This window comes from Sphaerodactylus townsendi, linkage group LG12, assembly GCF_021028975.2.
Source record: "Sphaerodactylus townsendi isolate TG3544 linkage group LG12, MPM_Stown_v2.3, whole genome shotgun sequence".
Taxonomy (NCBI): domain Eukaryota; kingdom Metazoa; phylum Chordata; class Lepidosauria; order Squamata; family Sphaerodactylidae; genus Sphaerodactylus; species Sphaerodactylus townsendi.
The window spans coordinates 46,745,304-46,767,294 of NC_059436.1; the positions used below are offsets into that span (position 1 = coordinate 46,745,304).

Consider the following 21,991-nt stretch of genomic DNA (forward strand, 5'->3'; position numbering starts at 1 on the left):
CTCCCCTTTCGACTGAAAACACTTATTGTTCCATAACCAGAAGGCAGCAACAAATTCTTATTTTTAGAACAAGAGAACTCTTCAAAATGCTCTTTTGCCTGTGAATAAATACTGGGAGAAGGATGTGTGCAAGGGAAAACTTCCGCCTTCATCCCTCTGAATTTATTCTCCACAGAATTGCTCTTGGCAACAGTAAGGTGGGGAGGTTATAAAGCTTGTTGAATTGAGCAAATTACATTTATTAAGAGAGGCAATACCAGCTGCCCCAAATCCAACTTGCTACTCATGATTATAATCTGGAAAGAAGCAAACCTGGGTACATCGTTATAAATGCCTTAAAAAGAAGGCAGCCACAGACAGACTTCAAGTGGCTGAACAGGAAATGCTGCTAGCGCCAAACTATTGTCTGCTCCGTTGGTTATAAATCCTTAGGTTTGTTTAATACACTGCCTTGTCAACCATCTATTCTAGCCATCCTAAAATAGCTGCCATTTAAGGATATGAGTGATTTTTAAGAGCAGTTTTGGATCCCTTAATGGGGAAAAGGTAGGATAAAAATGTCCAAAACATAAAATTTATGAACTAGAGTCAGTGAAAGTAATGCAGCCAACATGTAATTCTGGGAGAACATCTAAAACAGGGAGTTATGCACCCAAGCTCCAGAAACGTGAATCACTCAAAGTTTTTGCATTCCTGCCCAGTTTGTACAGACTAAACAGCTCCACATATTGACCTTGTTTTGACCATCTAAAAGTTTAAGTGATGTAAGTCACCTTCAACGAGCCTTAGACTGAAGGCCCGCAGACTGCCTGGATTATACCACTCCCGACTGAGGAGTTCTCATTTAGAATGTGCCCCTTTAAAAAAAGAAAAGAAAAGCTTCCATTCAGAGAAAACTGGAGATCGGAGAATACTAACCTGTGATGTTCAAGAAATTATTCATGGAAAGACAATTAAGAATGTGGGCTTCCACTTGATGTCTGAAGTGGTACAACCCAGAAAAAAAAGGCTATTGCCATATTGAGACAGGATGCTGAAAAGGACAGTGACTAACCAACATGATGACAGATTGTTGCCTGTTCCACAGGAAGTCGTTGCACCCAAATTATATTAAATTTCAAGTTGGACCAGTGGTGCCATGACAGAGAAATACCATCAAAGCTGCCATTTTATATTTGGTTTGGAGATCCCTGATGAAAGCAACAAGAGACCAATAAATAGACCCCCCCAAAAAACCCTGAAGATGAGTTTAGTACTTTGATAGATGTACGTAGCAAGCAAAGTAATAGTTTCTCAGGCCTTTGTTAAAAACTGCTTGCTTTAATATTTTCCACGGGGAGGTATCTTTGTGTGTGCACATGCACCCTGGCTTGCTGGGAAGATCTGTTCTGTGCATTCTGCAGATACCCTATAACACTGGTGGCAAACCTTTGGCACTCCAGATGTTATGGACTACAATTCCCATCAGCCCTTGCCAGCATGACCAACTGGCCATGGTGGCAGGGGCTGATGGGAATTGTAGTCCATAACATCTGGAGTGCCAAAGGTTCGCCACCACGGCCCTATAAGATGCTTTTACCCTGACTATGACCTGATGTTTCTCACTTCATCCTTTTTGTTTAACATCTGGAAATCTTGCACATTATTTGTGTCATTTAGATTGATCAATAAAACTATTATCAGGTTGGTATCTTTTAAAACTGGTACATAAAAGAAAGGAATGCTTATTTTCTGTTGATCCTAAAATATGGTGGCTGTCCTTTCAGAAACATGTTGGGACATGTTGGACTAAAAAAAGGAGCAGCAGTGGCATAGTGGTTAAGAGCAGGTGCACTCTGATCTGGAGGAACTGGGTTTGATTCCCAGTTCTGCTGCTTGAGTTGTGGAGGTTTATCTGGGGAATTCAGATTAGCTGGGTGACCTTGGGCTAGTCACAGCTTCTCGGAGCTCTCCCAGCCCCACCCACCTCACAGGGTGCTTGTTGTGAGGGGGGAAGGGCAAGGAGATTGTAAGCCCCTTTGAGTCTCCTACAGGAGAGAAAGGGGGATATAAATCCAAACTCTTCTTCTTCTAGTACACACTCCTTAGGAAGAGTGGGCCCAGGAAGTCCACAGGCTGCATACTTCGTAAGATCATTTACAGCGTCTGATAAGCCAGGAAGTTGAGGGGCAGCCCACAGACAAGACAGAAAGATTGCTCAGGGGAACAGGACCAGATGGCAATAGTGAACACCTGAATTCAGAAAGGGGATGGTGCGTGGGACCTTGCCGGGCATGACAGGCAGGTATGGCAATCTATAAGCACAAGTATTCTATCTCATGCAATTGTGTCTGAAGGGGCAAAATCTCAGCTTTGTTTGGGATTTCATATACACATCACACTACCTTCATCTGGAATGTAAAGCAGGAGTCACAGGTTTGCTGTATTTGCAACTTCCCAGTTTTCACTGCATTAGGGAACCTCCCAGCAGTCTTACCTAACTTCTAGTAGATGCTGGTGTTAACTACAGGCTGCCCGATACATCCAATGACCCTGTTATGTCTTGATTCTGTGACACCAGCTGGCATCTCCCTCCTTCTCTGCGGTTAGCCACAACGTGACCTTTGCCTTCTTGTTAGAATCCTTCCATAGCAAACCCATGTTTTCTGTTGCCACATGGGCTCCCTTCCTAAAAACTACTGGGAGGCTGACAAGAGAACCTTATTAGACCATACAGTTGTATACCCCTTTGCTGTTGTCCCAGTGCCCGCATTTCTGTTACCTGGCAAAAGCCTGGTGCTGGTAAGTTTCACATTGCACAAAGAAACTGAACCTGTGCCCGAGATCCTTTGGCAGTTCTATCAGGTTGACGCTTCCAAATGAGTTATATAATGAGTTACATAACCTGGAGTGGACAGGTTCCTTCCCTTGTGTGCACCTGACAAAAAGGAGCTTTATTGCAGGGGTGGACTTGAATCCACATCTGAAGAGCTCCCTGCAGCTTATTCATTCCAGGGCTTCACAGAGGTCTGCTTCCAGTAGGGTCCAGTGTTTCCTTTGTTCCTTTTTTCTTGGTATTATCTGTGTCAGGGCAACAGTCGGACAGAATAAAGGAGAGCACAAACTCAGGCAATGGTAAACCACCTTGGAATATCTCTTGCCATGAAAACCCTGCAGGGTCACCGTAAGTCAGTTATAACTTGATTGCAACAATGAAATAAAATAAGGGGAGCACCAGCACATCAATCAGCATGGTGGCTTGCAGAAGAGTTGCTTTGAATCCTAGTGCCAGTGCTGGCAGTGCTGACACCATGCTAGCAATGTGTTTCACAGGAGACTAACCAATGCAAACAGCAAGTTGACAAAACAGCAGCTTCGGTGCAAGTCTCAATTTTTATTTTGGCATTTCACATTGATTTTCTCCCCAGTGAGGACTCCAACCAGCCTACAAAAACACAGTTTGAAAAAGCACAAAAGAAAACAAAGTACAAGGAAAAGTACAATAGTCCCCTTTTTGCAGGACAGCCCCACATTTTTTTAAACAGTTAACAATGCACTTTCTACGTTAGATGTGACCTTGGGGTCAGTACAGTGTGCTCAACTTTCTCTTTTTATTGCTGGGTTTTATATGGCTATGTACTTTTACATTCTACTGTTTATATTGTGCAGCGTAACCTCATGAGCTGGTCTCTTCTGAGCTAAACGGCACCTTGTGAATATCAGGAAGGTGAATGTATGAGGAAGCTTGGTGCATCAGATACACAGGTCGCCAGTTCAACCCCTGACATCTCCAGTTAAAAGGCTACAGGGGAGCCGGCTTGAGCATGCCCTCCATCTAATACTCTGAACCGTCACTACCAGTCACTTTCAGCAACACTGGGCTGAATAAAGCATTCAAACAATGGCAAAAGGGTCACATTAACATGGCTCCAGCCACATATGCAGGAACACAGACAAAAGCACAATAGGAATATTGGAAAGAGTACAGTCCTCATGTAGCCCCGATTCACTCCTCCTCAGTTGCGCACCAAACATTCCGGGCCGTGTGCCACCATGCTTTTCTTAGCTCTATGGCAACGCCTTCCATAAGCTGGCAAAATGATGAAGTGGCATTCTTCATATCTGAGTTACAGAGTACTCAGTGTCTCATTACCAAGGCGTGTTCTGGAAATGAGAACTTGCCAGGAAAAAATTGGGACTATCCATATCTACGCAATCGCCTTGCAGAATTTCTAAGATACCTGCGGCAAATCTGGCAAGCTGTGCAATCGCTCCAGGGCCTCTTTGCTTGGTATTCAGAATTCAGCTATCTCCTGCATTGCCCTGACCCCCAAGTCTTCTACACATGGTAGCAGCAATTCCTTAGCAACTGAAGCAAAGCCAAGCAACTGTGTAGGAACAGAGGAACAGACAGCAGAGGATGCTAGAATGTACGTTTTCACATCTTGGGCTGCTAAGCTGTATTTTCCAAGAAGCACTTTCAGTGTATGCTTACGCTGATAGAGTAGGGGTAATAATTTAATAAAAAGACAGAAAGAATACGAGTAGAAAATCTACTTTATTGCAAAGTCTGAAAAATACAAAATTTGCAACAAAAGTGGGAAAATATCAAGCTGATTCAGTATAACAGATCACAAATTCCACACAAGCGCCCAGAGGCAAAGAGGCTTCCAACTGTATGAAGAGGGCATCCTGGGAAGAGTTTGGGCAGATGCCCTACAGAAGTCCGCAACCTGCGGCTCTCCAGATGTTCATGGACTACAAATCCCATCAGCCCCTGCCAGCATGGCATGCTGGCAGGGTCTGATGGGATTTGTAGTCCATGAACATCTGGAGAGCTGCAGGTTGCAGACCCTGCCTAGAAGCCTGTCCTGTTAAGAAGCAGCAGCAACAACTGAAAGGTGGTGGCTTTGGTCTTGGCATCAGCCACGGACTGGCCATGGCCAGCCACCTGCTTCCCAGAAAGATCCCTGCAAGAGGATGGGAATAGCAGGAGCCATGGAAGGCCTGTTAGATGGATGACGAAGGAACAGCTTCCACAGAGCTGTAACAGAGCAAAACAGGCGAGAGGAAAAGCAGAAGATGCTAGGAACTATCTCCTCCTGGTTCCAGTAGGTGTTCTGTGGATAAGACTCATCCACAACTTTCAACTACTCACACACGTAAGTAGTACATTATTATAAGGCAAACCATACATACAAAGAAAGACACGTAATACTCAAAGGGAAATAAAAGGCTGTGTTTACAAGTGTAAGAGATGAAACTGTAACACAACTGGCAACTCATCTGACACAATCATGAGCTGGTAGTACACAAAAGTGACATACAAAATAAACTGACATCAAAGTTCTGTGCGACATTAATACAGTTGCCAAATTCTGAACCAAATCAGCAAATATGCGCCAGCCCATGCAGTTTATGGTGGGACAGAGCTGGCCATACTTCTTGATATGCATGAGAAGGCAAGAAACGGCAGCTCACATGCAGGAATGTGACAGCTGAGACACACGAGAAGATGAGTGACAGGAGAGCTTCCCGAGTCTACAAGAGAAGAGATTAAAGTTCAGATGAGGATTTAGGACATGAGCAGATGGAGGAAATGTGATACCAAGGAAGTACGAAGGTAAAGCTGCCAGACAGACTCCTACTAGCACAAATTTAGTAAGAGTCAACAGGTTCATGGTAGACAAGGTTACAGACAGCAGAAACACACAATATTTTCACAAAAACCACTTTGAGCCACTTTTTAATGTATCATACTTGTTCTTTTTACATTGGCATTTAATCTTTAAAAGAGAAAGCCAACAAATGGTATTAGTAATTCAAAGGAGTCTTCTGGCTAAAGTAAATATTATTCATATTAATCAACTAAACGGCATTTCAAAGCATTTTAATAAACCACAATCCAAATGCAGGCATTTCTTTATACTTTTCCACAAATTCTGCTCTTATCCTAACAGTCTGTTGAACAGCAAATGCATGCACATATTCGAAATGCAATCCCAGTTTTATAGCCTAACTGGGTTGCACCTCAAAGGTTAGATGGCAACCAAAGCAAAACACCAGAATGTTTGGCAAAACCTAATTTAAACCAGCATTCCATACTAATTATTTATTTTGTCGAAGGCTTTCACAGCCAGAATCACTGGGGTGCTGTGTGGTTTCCGGGCTGTATGGCCGTGTTCTAGCAGCATTCTCTCCCGACGTTTCGCCTGCATCTGTGGCTGGCATCTTCAGAGGATCTGATGGTTGCCAGTTGCCAGTTGTGTTACAGTTTCATCTCTTACACTTCCTACCATCAGATCCTCTGAAGATGCCAGCCACAGATGCAGGCGAAACGTCAGGAGAGAATGCTGCTAGAACACGGCCATACAGCCCGGAAACCACACAGCACCCTAATTATTTATTTGTTCTAAATCAGAAACATGTCACTTCTACCATCCCACAACAATGAAAAGTATTTTTTAAAAAAGTTTAGAACAGAAACAGTAAAAATTGCCATCCAAGTCTTGCTTTCCTTGCGGCCTTCCCCCAGCAGAACCTGGAGTTGTTCCTTTTTTCATCTCCCCGACCAACCTAGAGACCTTTTTACCATTTCTTTCTCTGGAAGGCTCTGGCTCTCTCTTCATTCTTTCACTTCTCCTCTCCATCTTCAGATTTTTTCCTTTTTTGTCCCTTCCCCTTTCAGTTTTGCTTCCCTTCTATTTTCTCCCTTCTAAAGCCCCCCCCCCCCCACACACACAAAATTAGACTTGAAATGCTATGCAACGTTGGTTGCTGGTTGCCTAGCAAATCCAAAATTTCACTATGTCATCTGACTATGATCTAAGCAGCACTTCTGTTCTAGAAGGAACAGCGCTGCTAATCACTAATGCATTTTTTAAATGTTATATGTGTTTCTGCAAAACTGCCCAGTTTGTAGAATACCTAGTGTCGGTCAGTGACTTTATAGTGTGTATTTTCAAGCCTCACTCTACCACTCAGTTTAGAATTAGATACTGATATGTAAATATCAGTATGTCTTTGTCAATAGGAGCCCGATGGTACAGGGTGGTCAATTGCAGTAAAGCAGTCAAAGCTCTGCTTGCAGCCTGAGTTCAGACCCTACAGAAGTCAGGTTCAGGTAGTCAGCTCAAGGCTGACTCAGTCTTCCGTCCTCTTAAGATTGTTAAAATGAGCACCCAGTTTGCTGAGAATAATGGGGCAAGGCAATGGCAAACCACCCCGTAAATATTTTTACTTTATGTCAATATAATATATGCACAAAGGTAGGATTTCAATAATTAAAGTTAACCATGTAAGGAAAATAGTATTCAAGAACGGGCTCAAAGTGTTCCAAATAAATATAAACTGTGCAACTACAGTTCCCATCAGATCACAAATATGAATCTTCTAATCTACATTAAGGGGGGAAACGACATCTGAGGCAGTCAAACTACTTTGACAGAGAAATATTTTAGTAGAAAATGCCAAATGATGTAACTCTCATCTGGCAAGAATGGCATATCAGACTTGATTGTAATTTTCACAGGAAAACAGACATGTTACATACTCCTCACCAAAAAAAGACCTATGCTATAAATGATACACTTCCCACAGAAACTGCTTAACCATTCCTTACACCAGTACCAATCAAGTCTATTACACCAGTTTCTCTGCAGAAAACATGAACTATGTTCTTGTGCAGCACTTGTTTCATCCATGTCAACTTCCAGCCACACCACCTCACAGAGAGGGGATAATGCCCACCTACTGTCTCAAAGAGGATTCATCCTTACACTGGCTTTTGGCAAGCCTCCACAGAGCTGTAAACAAGGAATGTTGGAAGCTGATAGCAACATAAGAACATAAGAACATAAGAACATTTGCCATTGCCATGGACTGACACACCTAAACACCTTATGAAGTGATCATGTGAGTCTTCTGCAGACAAACAGAAATGCTAAATGGACTACGTGACTCAAGAGATTGGAAATGGGAGACAGGGAAAGGACCAAGCAAGTTTCGGTCCTGCCTCCTAATCAATGTAGATAGCGATGTCAAATACAGGAAATAATTGAGGAGTACACTGGAATTTAATATTCTGCTAGTCTAGACAACAACGAAACAGAAAAGAAATGGGTAACTGAAGATACCCGGACAACTAATACAACTCTCTCTTTACTGGAAAAAAAACAGGTTGCAAAGAGAGTCATCTGCCATGAGTACTGTCTCCGTTGAACTCCACTAACTCACACTACAGCAATCTTGACAACACATTTTGCTCTGAAGTTCTGGAGAAAAGAAATTTAGCTATTCCTTTGAAGAAATCTCCTATACATTCAGAGACACAAAAGGAAAGCAGCACAGATAGTCCCATCCAGACAGATAGTCACATCCAGACACTGACCACATCCAGACATTGACTTTGCTTCAGCAAGGTGACTACATCTCATGCCTTCCAACCATATCCCGGGAGTCACATAAAATTTGGTTACAACTGTTTGCTCCTTTAAGTCTCACAGGAAATTCAACAAAACTTTCTCCCAAGAAGGCTCACCTAGAGTGCCTGTACCTAGATTCACATTGAATCCCTTGAGACTTACACCCCAGTAAACTAGGCTCTCTCGGCCAGCTTACCTTAAAAGTAAACCATATCAAAATCAAGAAGAATTTCATTTCCCAAGGAAGAAGCCTAATAATTCCAGGGCCGATTTGTCAATATCACGCATTCCAATATTATCTTTCTCCCTAATTTGATAAGTTTCCAATACAATCATAAATCATCCAGTCATGATCACCCGCATCTTCAGCCAAGACACAGATTGACAGTCAGGATGAGAACTGGACTTAAGACTCACATGTTTCGTTTTAAAGAACCAGCGATCAGTAACTTGGATCCATATCCCTGCCTGGATCAGGAACTCTCTGTGGATAGTCTTAAATCAGGCTTTGCGTCCGATCACACACTTACAGGGCAAGCGTTGCCTGCTCATTTCCATCCAAACTGCTCGACTGATGCTTAAAAGCAAGAACAGACCCTTAAAACGACAATCAGTTTTATATGTAGTCCATTGCACATTCACCCCTGACTGGGTCTTGGAATAATGGCCAAATTTTCTAGAACACCCAGTGCCTGGACAAGGGGGTTAGTGATCAATTAAATGAGCTTGCAGGTTAGTCAGTTAGGAGGCAAAGAAGTGACTGCAGCTTAGTCAAGATGTTTTCTGTATTGCATCTTTGTATTAGTAAGTTGGGAGGCGTATTAGGAGAGAGCAGCTAACATTCTGTCTGAGGGAACCAATATGTCGCCATCAGGGAAGTTTTATGCTGAATGCGTTAACTAAATTGTTGAAGGCTTTCACAGTCGATTCAACTGGTTGTGGTGGGTTTTCTGGGCTGTGTGGCCGTGGTCTGGTAGATCCTGTTCCTAACGTTTACCTGCATCTGTGGCTGCCATCTTCAGAGGTGCATCACAGAGAGAAGTCTGTTACACTTGTCAAAACTTGTACTGATTCATTCTAATTATGTCTGTTAGTCTTAGATCACGATCCTTAAAGCAATAAAGCTGCTGTAGATCGCTGATCAGTAGTATTTATTGAAAAGGTAACACAGGACCCAGCTTGCAAAAAGCCAGTTTGTCCAGACCTGGGTTTTGCACTCCTCTTTATTACACACAAATTCTCCCTTCCCATTTTCCCAAAGAATGTGAGAAAGAGTTACATGGGAGTCTGGAAGGTCCCAATGTCAGCGACAGACAGAGATAATGCCATTTGACCATCTGCCCCCACAGAGCAACGGAAATACGCTTCCCATGGGAGTAGAAGGTGTCATGGACAAGCCTTGTTTGTCTATCAGACCTGTGAAAGAATGAAAGTTACGAACAAAACAATAACGTTCCATGAACAGAGTGGTTACATTTAGCAGGCCAAATACCTATACCTCCAAGCAGTTACATTGACAGGACTGCACCTCAATCACCCAGATACAATCACAGTCTACATTTATATGGGCTCGCCCTATAATCAGGAACGCATCCCAATCATTAGGTGCATCCCTGACAGTTAACCACCCTGAGCTTGGGGTATTAAAATCGAATTAAAAAAATAAAAATAAATCTAAATTTTAAAAATAAAAAAAAATCTACCCTTTTTGCGAGAAGCTTAAATAGAGCTCCCCTGAGTCTTTTACCGACACAACAACCCTGCGAGGTGGGCAGGCCTGAGGGACTGAGTTTCTGGGCTACGTATTTTGTAAAACTCTATCTCAGCACTCCTCCGTCCGGCCGCCCTTGTACCCCGTTGGACTCACCCGCAAGTCCCTCTCGGAGCGGTGGAGGCCCAGCCGGCCCAGCCCCACGGCCAAGTCGTTGACGCAAAGGGCGCCGTCGCGGTTCACGTCGAGCAGGAGGAAGAGGCTGTGGAGGCGCCGCTCGTGCTCGCAGGTGGAAGAGGCGGCCGCCTCGCTCGCCGGCAGCGGCCCGGCGGATGGGGCCGCGACGGCATCCCCCCCGCAGCACTGACAGAGCACGCCGCTCACCACCGGGGAAGCCAGAGACCGCCGCGCGCCGACCGGCATGGCCGCCTCACGAAGCCACTCGCCGGTCAATGAGGCGCTCTGCCCACAGAAGGAGCCGGCCGGTTCCCTGATGCGCAACGCCCGCCCACCCGGGTTGCCCGCGCCGCTACCGGATTGGTCTCATCAGCGCACGCTCGCCTCAGCCAAGTCACCCATAGGCCAAACCCTCGCACGTGGCTCGCGTCCAATCAGAAGGCGGGAGGTGTGGGCCTGACGCTAAACGGGGCCTTGTCTAGACAAGATGGGAGGATTGGAGGAAAAAAGAGTGACGATGCATCGTGCGCGTGACTCTTGTCTTTCCGCCCACGCCGCATCAACGGGCGGGACTTTGATGTTTTACGCCATGACGTAAAAGCGCCAATGAGAGCAAGGCAAAGCAGATACTGTGAACTGATTGGTGTTTGTCAAAGGAAAGGTTTTCTATTGGTTGGTGAATCGGCAACGTAGAAAACTGACAGCGCAAGCCAAAACTGGTCGGGAGGCGGGACTTTAAAAAAAAGGTTAGATGGGCGGGAGTTAGGAGTTTGAAGCGTGACAGACAAGCTCAGCAGCCAATGAGGGCCAGAACACTTCACAAGGCAGGCGGCAAGAGAGACAAAGGGCGGGGCCGACTAGCACCAACCCTCCAAGGTGCGCGACGTCGTATGTCTAGCTAAGGAACCAATAGCCGCGCAGTAGGGAAAGGGCGGACCCTAGATTCCTGATAGGCAGGAACGTGGCCCAATTAGGGGAGAGAAGCGAGAAACGCTGATTCTAGAAGCCATTACGCCACTGCCGCAAGCCAGAGACGCTCTTTGGTGCGGGTTCCGCCGGGTGGCCGCGGTACGCAATTTGCGTAACTGGATCTCTCTTAAGGGGAGGGAGAGGGAGGAGGCGGGCCCCTGAAAGATCCCTTAGGGGCCCCCCAGAGGCCCTGTGGGGGCCAAGGCCACTGAGGGATGCTTGTGTCCCGCGGGGAGACCTTCCTGGTGGGCCTCAAGGCTTTGGGCCTGGTCTGGATTTCTGACAGCTTCTCAGCTAGGCCATCTTAGGCCCTCCGTAACTCTTCCTCACGCTCCTGTGAATCCCCTGCTCAGTTTCTTTTCCATTTTTACGAGGCCTCTCTCAACAGCGTCTTTCCAAGCCTCCCTCCTCCCCAATTACAAACCACATTGAATTATCTCTGCTCTCTCCTGTGTGGGCCCTTCCTCTTCTATTTACCTTGTCTGGGCCCTTCATTTGCCTCATAATTTTCACCTTTCTTCATCGCCCCCATGGATTGAGCCCTTTTTATGTCCAAGAGCCCCCCTCCTCCCCCAATATCCCTCTCTATGGCTTCTCTTTTCTGCCCCAGGACCCTCCCCTCCTAAATTACCCTTTTGAAAGCATTAACCCGTTTACCTGCCTCGCATCACGATTTTGGGCTAGTTTACATGGAAATGAGCCCCACTGAGTTAAACAGAGGTTATTCCCAAGGATATGTGCACAGAGTTGGTCTCCTGTGCACGTCAGCCCTTTTGTGTGTCCTGTATTTGCATGGCACATCTTTCTTGCTCACCCATTCACCTTATACACTTCATATTCACCTTTTATGCCCCTGCCAAGAGTTACCGAGTGCCCCCTCATTCTGTATGTCTCCCTGGGTTTTGTGCCCCCATCTCCCTATTTCCCTTTATTTCCTACATTTCATCTCTCGCCACCCCAGCCAACTACAAAACTTTCACGAAGTAGCCATGTTAAACTTTACACCTGGTCCCTGCTTGCCATCAGCTGAGATATTTGCCTTTGATCAAATTAGCCTGTGTATTATGTGCTTTCAGTCTGCCACTTGGACCTTACAGACATGTCAAGGTTTCTTTTTCCTATTTTTTACCATGACCCTGTTGAACTTAAATCTTGTTGTTGTTGCCCCCCATAAAGGGTTCCTGCCTCGGTCCAACGGGCTTAACTTCATCTCCCATCCTTTTCCAGCATTTTTCAGCTTGCTCTGTTCCATTGCTGCTTGGTTCCTATTTGGTTCCCTACTGTTTCCCCAGGCTTCGTCATCCTGGCCTGTCCCTGGACGTGACCTTGAGCTCAGAACTTCCCAGCTTGCCTTGGGCATCCCATGGCAATGTCCTCCCCCCCAGCACCACCGGCTAAAAAGCGGAAGATGAACTTCTCCGAGCGGGAGGTGGAGATCATTGTTGAGGAACTAGAGCGGAGCAAGCACCTGCTCATCAATCACTTCAACGCAGGTGTGTCCCTGGCAGCCAAGGCGACTGCCTGGCACAACATCCTACGCCGCGTGAACGCCGTGGCCACCTGCCACCGGGAGCTGCACGAGGTCAAGAAGAAGTGGTCAGACCTCAAGACGGAAGTGCGCCGTAAGGTGGCCCAGGTCCGAGTAGCGATGGAAGGTGGCGATGTCCATGATGGCACTGGAGAGGGCCAGGATGCGGAGGAGCCAACTGGCGCCACCACTGCTCCAGTTATCCTCACCCCCATGCAGCAGCGTATTTGTAATCTGCTAGGAGAAGCCACCATTATAAGCCTGCCTGCTGGAGACTGCACTGCTGCAGACGGGTCTGAACTCCCAATCACAGCCGCAGCCACAACTGTCACTCTTACCCAGAGTAAGTGAGTCGTTTATACAGCCACAGCACTTCTGGCTAGTTCAGAAGGGTTTGGCTTGAGGGGGATAAATCGCTTGGTGTCAATTCTGTGTATGTTGCCAGCAAAATGAGCAAGGGTGGTGTTTTTATCTGAGACTAATACAGATCACAGGAAGTCTTGTGACTGCCCAGATGGGTAGATTTACTGTGACGTAAGCACAGGCTGGCAAATACTTTTGTCAAACACACAAAAGAGTTGTGTACATTTGAGAACGTAAGCTCAGAGCCCATGAAAACTGATAAATCTGTAAGTGCCTCAAGACTTTCTGTTGGTTTTGTGGCCACAGGCATGCACACCTGCCCTCCTGCCATTTATCTGACAGCAGTAAAGGAGAGATTTCTGCTTGCTTTATTTTTATCCTGCTTTTGCAAAAGTTGATATCTTTAACATGAATTATGTTTATAATATAAAGAAATATGAGTAACTTCTCAGAAACGAGATAGGATCTGTGTTTTCTGAGAACAGGAAGTTGGGTGGTAAGGAATCTCCTGGCTCTGCACGAAATGTTCTTCAGGAAATTCTGGAGGGCAAGTTCAGTCATGTTTGAGAATTTATGATCACTGATTCTGGAACCAGGAAACTTTTTTGCCATATTCTGGTGGCCGGCCTGGATGTGGCCAGCTTTCTTAATTAATTAATATTCCTCACACTTATCTGCGGCGGCCCTCTATGTGGTCTGCGTGAGTTGTGGGTATCTGGCCCTGCTATTGTCTGTTTGCTTGGCAACTCTACACACCTAACAGATATGCATGGTACACTGGCTGGCCAACAATCACAGTAAGGAGCAGCAGTGGCGTAGGAGGTTAAGAGCTCGTGTATCTAATCTGGAGGAACCGGGTTTGATCCCCAGCTCTGCCGCCTGAGCTGTGGAGGCTTATCTGGGGAATTCAGATTAGCCTGTGCACTCCCACACACGCCAGCTGGGTGACCTTGGGCTAGTCACAGCTTCTCGGAGCTCTCTCAGCCCCACCTACCTCACAGGGTGTTTGTTGGGGGGGGGGGGAAGGGCAAGGAGATTGTCAGCCCCTTTGAGTCTCCTGCAGGAGAGAAAGGGGGGATATAAATCCAAACTCTTCTTCATAATTCTTATTCCAATATCTGTATCACTCATAAGCATGTAGTCATTCAAATCATATTCATATCCATATATATATACTATTATGAAAACGTGATCAATCACATGTTATTCAGTCTCCAGAAGTACAACAGAAACATATAATAGTCCAACAGTAATCTTCACATTGATCAATCTTGACCAGAACTGGCAAAAAGTAATCCAAAACTCATGTGTACAAACGACAAACTTCACTTAAATCCTCTGATGAAGTTGCATGAATGGCAATGAACAATAGAGTTCCTGTGACAGTGTCCATGGGCTGAAAGTAGGGACTTGAATCCATAAAGTAAGTTGAATCCACAAGCATGATCATTGCAATCATCAACGGAATTGTGAGCACCGCGGCCACACAGCCCAGAAAGCCCAGCACAACCAGATGATCAAACCCTTCGGAGTGGTGCCAGCATCACATTTCTGACCATTCAGGCGACAAGCCCCCCAATGGAGCTCAGAACCCAGTGGTTTGAACACCCTGACCTCTTTCTCTTCCTCTTTTGTTCCAGTTCCCGCAGAGACAACCTACCACAGTCTGGAGGACGGCGTTGTGGAGTACTGCACGTCAGAGACCCCCACCACGGTCACGGCCGAGTCGCCCTTAGAGATGATGGCCCAGCAAGCCGAGGTCTCCATGAAGCCCCAGGAGCTGAAGAGCAGAATTGCCCTCAACTCAGCCAAGCTCTTGCAGGAGCAGCGGGTGACCAACCTGCACGTGAAGGAGATCGCCCATCACCTCGAGCAGCAGAACGACCTGCTGCAGATGATCCGCCGCTCTCAGGAGGTGCAAGCGTGCGCGCAGGAGCGGCAGGCCCAGGCCATGGAAGGGACGCAGGCTGCCCTGAGCGCCCTCATCCAGATCCTCCGCCCCATGATCAAGGACTTCCGGCGCTTCCTGCAGAGCAACACCCCAGCTCCTCCCGTGGCCGTGGACCCCGGCCAGGCAGCCCAAAACGGACAGCAGGACGGCATCATCCAGTGAAGGCAAGCCTTATCAGATGGACCTGGTGGAGAGGAACAACACCTCCGTGCCCATCCTTGCCAGTGCAGGCAAATGGGTTCATTGCCTGCCTCTGGAAACTGAAAGGATCATCCTGCATTTTTTAATAAGAAATGTTTGCATGATTTGTGGACGTGGCCCTTGACTGAGCACACACACAAAAAAGACTCTGCCTTTTTACAGAAGGTTTGGAAAGCAGGTTTTATATAAAAGGAGGAAGAAACGTAGCCTTTTTTTAAAACTGCGACGAATGATGACTTCGGGGATTTTACTGCTGATCGTTCGCGCAAGAGTCTCAGATCAATAAAATGCAGTTCTGGAGAGTCCCTTCTTTAGACCCTGCAGGCTGATTTAGCTGTCAGTAAGTGCATTTCTCACAGGCATTAAAGTCGTATTGTTCTCCTGGTGCCACAGCTTGGAAAGTACATTTCAAAAGGTTTGGCTGGAAGACCTCTCTTCAGCCCCTGGGCCACTGGCATCAAAAGCCTTACCATGTTCCTTGTTGCCTCCCATGTTTTTTACCATATACGTGCAACGGCTGGCAGAGATTAGCTGGGGATTTGGGATGAGCTGTCATGAGTAGCCAGACGATACTCAACTTTGTCTCTCCAACAAGATCCCGGAAAGCTGCGGTTGAGTGTAACTAACATAGGTCAGCCATGAGGGACTGGATGAGGACAAACAAAGCGAAATTAAACCCAGACAAAAGGAAGGTTGTGTGGGTCAGAGGTAAAACTTCTCTGGAGATAGGTGTTCAGTTTCCCCTAAGTGGGACTGTAAAGGCTGCTGTCTGGAGGAGCAAGCTTGTAGTTGGGGTGTGCCCTTGGATCTGGGTAGTCAGGAGTGCATTTTTAAAAAGGTTGGTTCGCTAGTTTCAGCCTTTCCTGGAGAAGTCAGACTTGCTCTTGATCATATATGCCACACAGGTATACTGTAGCACATAGGTGTCAAATTCGCGGCCCTCCAGATGTTATGGACTACAGTTCCCATCATCCCCTGCCAGCATCGTGCTTCCAGGGATGATGGGAACTGTAGTCCATAACATCTGGAGGGCCGCGAGTTTGACACCTGTGCTGTAGCACCTTCAACAAGGGACTGCTTTTGAAGATAGCTCAGGAGCTTCAACCAGTTCAGAACATGCAACCAGGCCGTTTATATCACTCCCATCTTGTATCAATTATGTTGCTTCTTGCGTGTTTCTGACCGATGCTTAAGGGCTTGGGTCTAAGGTATCGGGTGGACTGCCTCCAGCCCCGCATACCAGCTTGTGCTTTGCGGTAAGCTGAGCAAGTTTTATTGCAGGAAGGGCCTGTCAAAGAAATCTGGTCACAGAGGACCCGCATGAGGGCTTTTTCAGCAGGAATTCACTCCCCTTGCTTTGCAGACCGTACATTCTCCAGAGGGCTCGTAACTTCAGCAGAAAGCTTTTTTAATTCCAAATGGCCTTTTTGTAACAAAATCTGTTTGTTGTACTTGTACATTTTAAATAGCTGTGGACTATTTTAGCTATTTTATATGGCTTTTGTTATGGTTATGGTGCCCTGAGTATTGTTAGAAATGTGGAATATAAATATCCAAATGAATACAAAACTTCTTTTCTAAACAAGTCCCTCTATCAGCATCCAAAGCCAGATTATTTGTTGGAAACGTTGTGTCCCTGCAGTCGCAACCGAAAATTTACAGTCCAGAATACGTTTTTTTTTTTAAATAAACCACTGCCATAATATTTAGGAAAACAGCACCATCAAATGTCAACACTAAATCTACATCAGATAATAATGGGGAGCCATAGGACAAGGAGAAGAGTACTAAAATGGATCATACATCTATAGTGAAAGGTAAGTAAAAGAACCCAGAACAGTGGTTAAACTGTCCCTCCTGGGCACCTAAAATTGCTAAAAACAGACACCGGGCAAATGGCTACAGGAGGGAATTCCATGGTGCCACTACTGAGAAGAACCCATCATTGGTACCTACTAATCTTGCCTCAGTCTAGAGCAGGGCAGGGGCTGATGGGAACTGTAGTCCATGAACATCTAAAGCACCATAGGTTGGCCACCCCTAGTCTAGAGGAAGGTGTCTGAGAGCAGACTACAGTTACAGTTACTCGATCCTCCTTGATCTGAGATTGCAAATGCCTTAGCAGACCTGGTGCTCGGGAGCAGCAGCAGCAGAAGGCCCTTGCTTTCACATCCTGCAAGTGCGCTCCCAAAGGCATCTGGTGGGCCGCTGCGAGTGCTGGACTAGATGGACTCTGGTCTGGGCGAGAAAGCACCATGCTGCAATGTTTTAGAAAATATCTAGTTTTTAGATTTTTCTGCAAACCTGGGGGGACCTCAAGTTTGCAAGATTTTCCTGCTCTCTGTCTAGTCACAATCCACCGAATGAGGTAAAGTTAGCTATTGGTTATCGTTGGAACAGGAGAACTTTCCACTGTCTCTTAACCTCGGACTTCAGAAGGGGACTTGACTAGAGAGTCCAAGGATATTTGTTTGAATAGATAAAAGGCTCTGAGTAACTTTGTTCTTGGCAGACACACAGACTCAATGGGCTTTGCTGGGCACAACAGACTTTACACACTCTGCTGCATTGCCAGATTTTTACATATATATGGGGGGGAAATCCTAGCAAGAAGTGCAAGAAGTATGTTCTGTTTTGACAGGGAGAATCAAAACCTAATTCAAATTACCTCATTTTTCTTTCACAGGAAGGGGATACTTAGCTAAGTGGGATCTATGCAAATGTGGGCGGGTGCGTGGCTGTCTCCTTCCCTCGCACTTGTGGACCTATAGATGAAATCAAGAGCTGCAATGCTGGCTGGGCTGTTATCTCATCCATGCTAGACGGAGTGAGGCCGGACCCTTAAACATTATTCCTTCCCACGAGCACGTGACTGAGGTAGTGCAAAAATGCTGTACAGCTGCATTTTAAAAACCCTTATTAAATGAGCAATTAAGTCTAAATAAAACAAGCCACCAACCACAACAACCGGAACTACTTTCGAGCAATCTCCAGGAATCGCACGGAATGGGATGGAGATGCAGAATGGACCACTCCATCCTGTAGGATATTTGGGGCGATTTCATTTCCGTCCGTCAGGTGGCGCTGCATAACCAGGAAGGGTAGGGAACAATTTTATTCGCCGCCACGTGGCTGATCTAACGTGGCTGGTAAAGGTCAAAGTAGCTGTGACAGCGGAACCCGGGGACTGATCTCTTGCTTCCCAAACCCTTCCAGTATGGATTTGGAGGGGATAGTAGGATTTCAGACTTGTTTTTAGTGACAGGAGAGCAATCGGATTGCTAACACTGGATGAGGAAATGGCGTATATTTATAATAGCCACTACAATGAAAGAATCTGCTTTCCCCCTGATATTTGCTGAGTTGGTTTAGTCTCATGGGGTGGAGTCCCTACTTTGTTGGTTCTGTTGGTTATAGGGAAGCCGGCTTGAGCTTTACAGTGCTGTGTTCAGCCGGTCAGTTCCCTATATCTCCTTGTAGCTGAGGTAAATAAAAAAAAATATGTACGTGCCTCCATGCAAAGGCATGACAGCAACCTGCATTGTTTCCGTGGGCTCCACTCGCTGCCTGCATGGATGCAGGTGAACGCGAAAACAGGCGAGCGGGTTCCTTTATCCCAACTGCAACCCGCTGTACATTTGCTGTGCGGAAAGGACCTTACAGGCACAATAGTGGGAGGCCTTGGGAGCCAGACAAAACATGGTTTGAGGCTGTGAATGCAGCTGCCGCCTTCTGCAAAGGAAAAGGGGATTATCTAATCACTGTCTGACCTTCCTTGCAAGGTTGTTGTGAACATAACATTTCCTTTGAGAGAAGGTGGAATAAAATGCAAGGAATTAAATGGGGAGACGTATGGAGCAATGCACAGAAAGAGTTATTCGGTTATTGATGCCAATGTATGGGCAACGTGAGGGGGAAGGTTAGAGGGAACCTTTGTTAAGGGACCACTTAGCAGCAACAGGGAAAAGCTTTACCATCTATGTCCCCACTTGTGGGCTTTCTGGAGCATCTAGTAAGCCACTGTGAGAAACAGGAGGCTGAACTAGATGGGCATCACTTACATCCTGTCAGGATGCTTAAGGGGTTCTGAGGCTGCTTGCTGCATTGGGCGTTGGGGGGATGGGTAGTTCGTATTGTGTTACTGTTTCTTGCCTGGTTCTACCACCAGGAGCTGGCCAAGGTCAGCTCCAATGGACTTCTACTCTTATCAAACTGTCTACATATTTTGTGCCTGTTCCCATGTCTGTTCTCATAGGTAGATCTTCAGTTGGGGGATGGATCTTTTGTCGCAGAGTTGAGTTTACGCTAGAGGAAGCCTGTTACAGAGGCCAGCAAGGTGCGGCTAAGCACTGGCTGAGCACAGCTGAAAGTTTTACTGTGAGGAAAAACTTTATCAACAGTGCAGATATTTACAGTGCATACAGGAACTCAAACAGCAAACAGGCAGCATGCCGTGCAGCAATAGGCAATCCCTAAGAGCTAGTACTAGTAAGCAAGCACTTTTTTTATATAACAAGTAACCAATCATAATGAAGAACAGCTGACTGGTTTCAGCTGGTTCTGACAAGGTGCTGGGAGGAGCAGCTGTCAGATTAGATCAGTTTGATCTACTTGTCTGCTCTCAAGATGTGTACAGGTATTTTGGATACTGTAACATCTTTGTGCTTTGGATTTAGGCTACTGTTTAAGCGGGAAAAAGTCAATTCTGGCTTTCCCCCTCCTGTCCTCCAGATGAATAAACCTTAGTTCTCTACAAGGTGTTGTTTCTTTATTGAGGATCTTACACACCCTTAAGAAGCTGAGATCGGTATCAGATCCCTTTTAGTCAGCAACTGAGCCCTCTAATTTTCCTCTGCTAAGACTTTCTATGAAGTATGTGACAGACGCGAAAATGTTGTTAAAACTCCAGGTCCTTGCTGGCACCTGTTATGATGAATGGTAAGATCTGATCTCAGAAGAACACCAGGAGTCCATACTGGGAACAGTTACTGCGAGTCAGTCGTAATTCTCATTGCGTACGCTTCAGTTCCACCAGGTACGAACTGATCTTTAAAGCAATGGCAGCCAGGTGAACCGGTCTGAATTCCTTTAAGACCAGTTTAAACCAGCTTGGATGAAGTTTGTTCATGATTGTGCCTTCCACAGTCTACTGAAACTAAGGAAGGATTTTTCTACTAGGTATTTAGCATGCTTTTTTAAAAAATCCAAAAGTATTGAGATTTTAAAAGTGACCTCAGGACTATATGTTTTTTTAATATACTTGTGTAAAAGAATTAATTGACACAGGACTGATATTGCTTCTTTTCGCCAGTAAAGATTCAATAAAGATTCGCTTTCTTTCTCTGCCCTTTGTTGGTTCTTTCTTTCTGTGACCTCTGGTTGCTGCTCAAACTCCCTCTACACAGAAAAGTATTAGTAAGAAGACAAAGTTTGTTGTTTTCTCCTTGATGTGCTAGATTTCTATAGGCATGAAATTTTGTGTGTAGAAGCATTCCATCAGATGAGCTCTCATCTCTCCCCTGCTTCAATTCTTTTTTCCTTTTCTGCATGTGTTTTCCTCCCTCTAGTGGTCAATTCGATATTACATTGGTTTATGTCCAGCGTATCTTCCAGCACATTTAAACTGCAGACATAAAGCAAAAACAATGTTGAATAACTGGGATGCTGTGTGGTTTCCAGGCTGTATGGCCGTGTTCTAGCAGCATTCTCTCCTGAAATTTCACCTGCATCTGTGGCTGAAGATGCCAGCCACAGATGCAGGCGAAACGTCAGGAGAAAATGCTGCTAGAACACGGCCATACAGCCCGGAAACCACACAGCACCCCAGTGATTCCGGCCGTGAAAGCCTTTAACAGTATTGAATATATCACTAGATGGAGCAAAACACATCCAGAACAACTTCCCCCTCCGAGCAACAAGAACTCATAAGCGAGTAAAATGAGAATGCAGAAAAGCCCAGTCAGTGGCCCCCTACAAACATTTTACTGGGAGCAAATCTGATAGAACACAGTTTATTAGGATCCTCAGCAAACCTGCTTAGGATAAGCCTTTATTCAGAAGATGCAAATTTAGCCATCCTGATAACAGGAAACTGAATTAATGCAGCCCAACAAGCAGATCAAAAGGCTGTTTTTCATTTAAGCTGAAAAGCTACATGCTTAGAGTCCCTGGCTATCATAGAATAATGCCACCAAATGGGAAAATAGTGTCTTGTGTTGTTTCCATGGGTTCTTCAGCGTGTGTGTTCCAAGAGACAGGGTTTTGTCTGGTTTCTTCCATCCTAAAGCACTCACTGCCATAACTTGGATGGCCCCAAGTTATACCAAGTTATATGTTTGGGATAAAGATGAGCGCTGGATGGAAGATCAGTCTGTGGCTCCTTCATGGACCTTCTTGTAGTTGAGTGCTCTGGTGGGTCCTAGTGATGATGTTTGATGTTTGGGGAGAGTTGGAGGGGGCTTGGGAGCAAAGGTGGGATCCAGCAGGTTCTCGCAGGTCCCCTAGAGTAGGTTACTAATTATTTGTGTGTGCCGAGAGGGGGTTACTAATTGGTGATTTTGCCATGTGATTTTTGCCTTAGTTACGCCCCTCCTCTCAGCAGTAGCGCGCAGAACTTGAAGCAGTCTAGCAGGAGGTGCACCGGCGTGCGTGGCACCCTGCGCCTGCGTGCATTTGTTTCCCGCCCAAGG

General features: G+C 45.9%; 2 protein-coding genes across 5 annotated transcripts in view; one reads left to right on the plus strand and one right to left on the minus strand.

Moving 5' to 3' along the window:
- Positions 1 to 10,629, minus strand: part of SLC25A25 (solute carrier family 25 member 25) — a 52,106-nt gene extending 41,477 nt beyond the window's left edge. For both annotated transcript variants that reach the window (XM_048512604.1, XM_048512603.1), the window contains exon 1: positions 10,270 to 10,629. In XM_048512604.1, the coding sequence (XP_048368561.1) occupies positions 10,270 to 10,536 (267 nt within the window). In that variant the 5' untranslated portion in view covers positions 10,537 to 10,629. The remainder of the gene's footprint in view (positions 1 to 10,269) is intronic.
- Positions 10,630 to 11,168: 539 nt separating this feature from the next.
- On the plus strand, positions 11,169 to 16,887 carry NAIF1 (nuclear apoptosis inducing factor 1). 3 transcript variants are annotated; one of them, XR_007245858.1, is made up of 4 exons: positions 11,169 to 11,358; positions 12,552 to 13,130; positions 14,791 to 16,225; positions 16,333 to 16,887. XR_007245858.1 is itself a non-coding variant. In XM_048511962.1 (3 exons), the coding sequence occupies exons 2-3, from the start codon at positions 12,623 to 12,625 to the stop codon at positions 15,261 to 15,263; spliced, it is 981 nt and encodes a 326-aa protein (XP_048367919.1). In that variant the 5' UTR covers positions 11,169 to 11,358; positions 12,552 to 12,622; the 3' UTR covers positions 15,264 to 16,887. The 3 variants fall into 3 exon arrangements, 2 of the variants coding, with proteins under 2 accessions (XP_048367919.1, XP_048367920.1); XM_048511962.1 differs by having other exon boundaries at positions 14,791 to 16,887; XM_048511963.1 differs by lacking the exon at positions 11,169 to 11,358 and having other exon boundaries at positions 11,406 to 13,130; positions 14,791 to 16,887.
- The last annotated feature ends 5,104 nt before the right edge of the window (positions 16,888 to 21,991 follow it).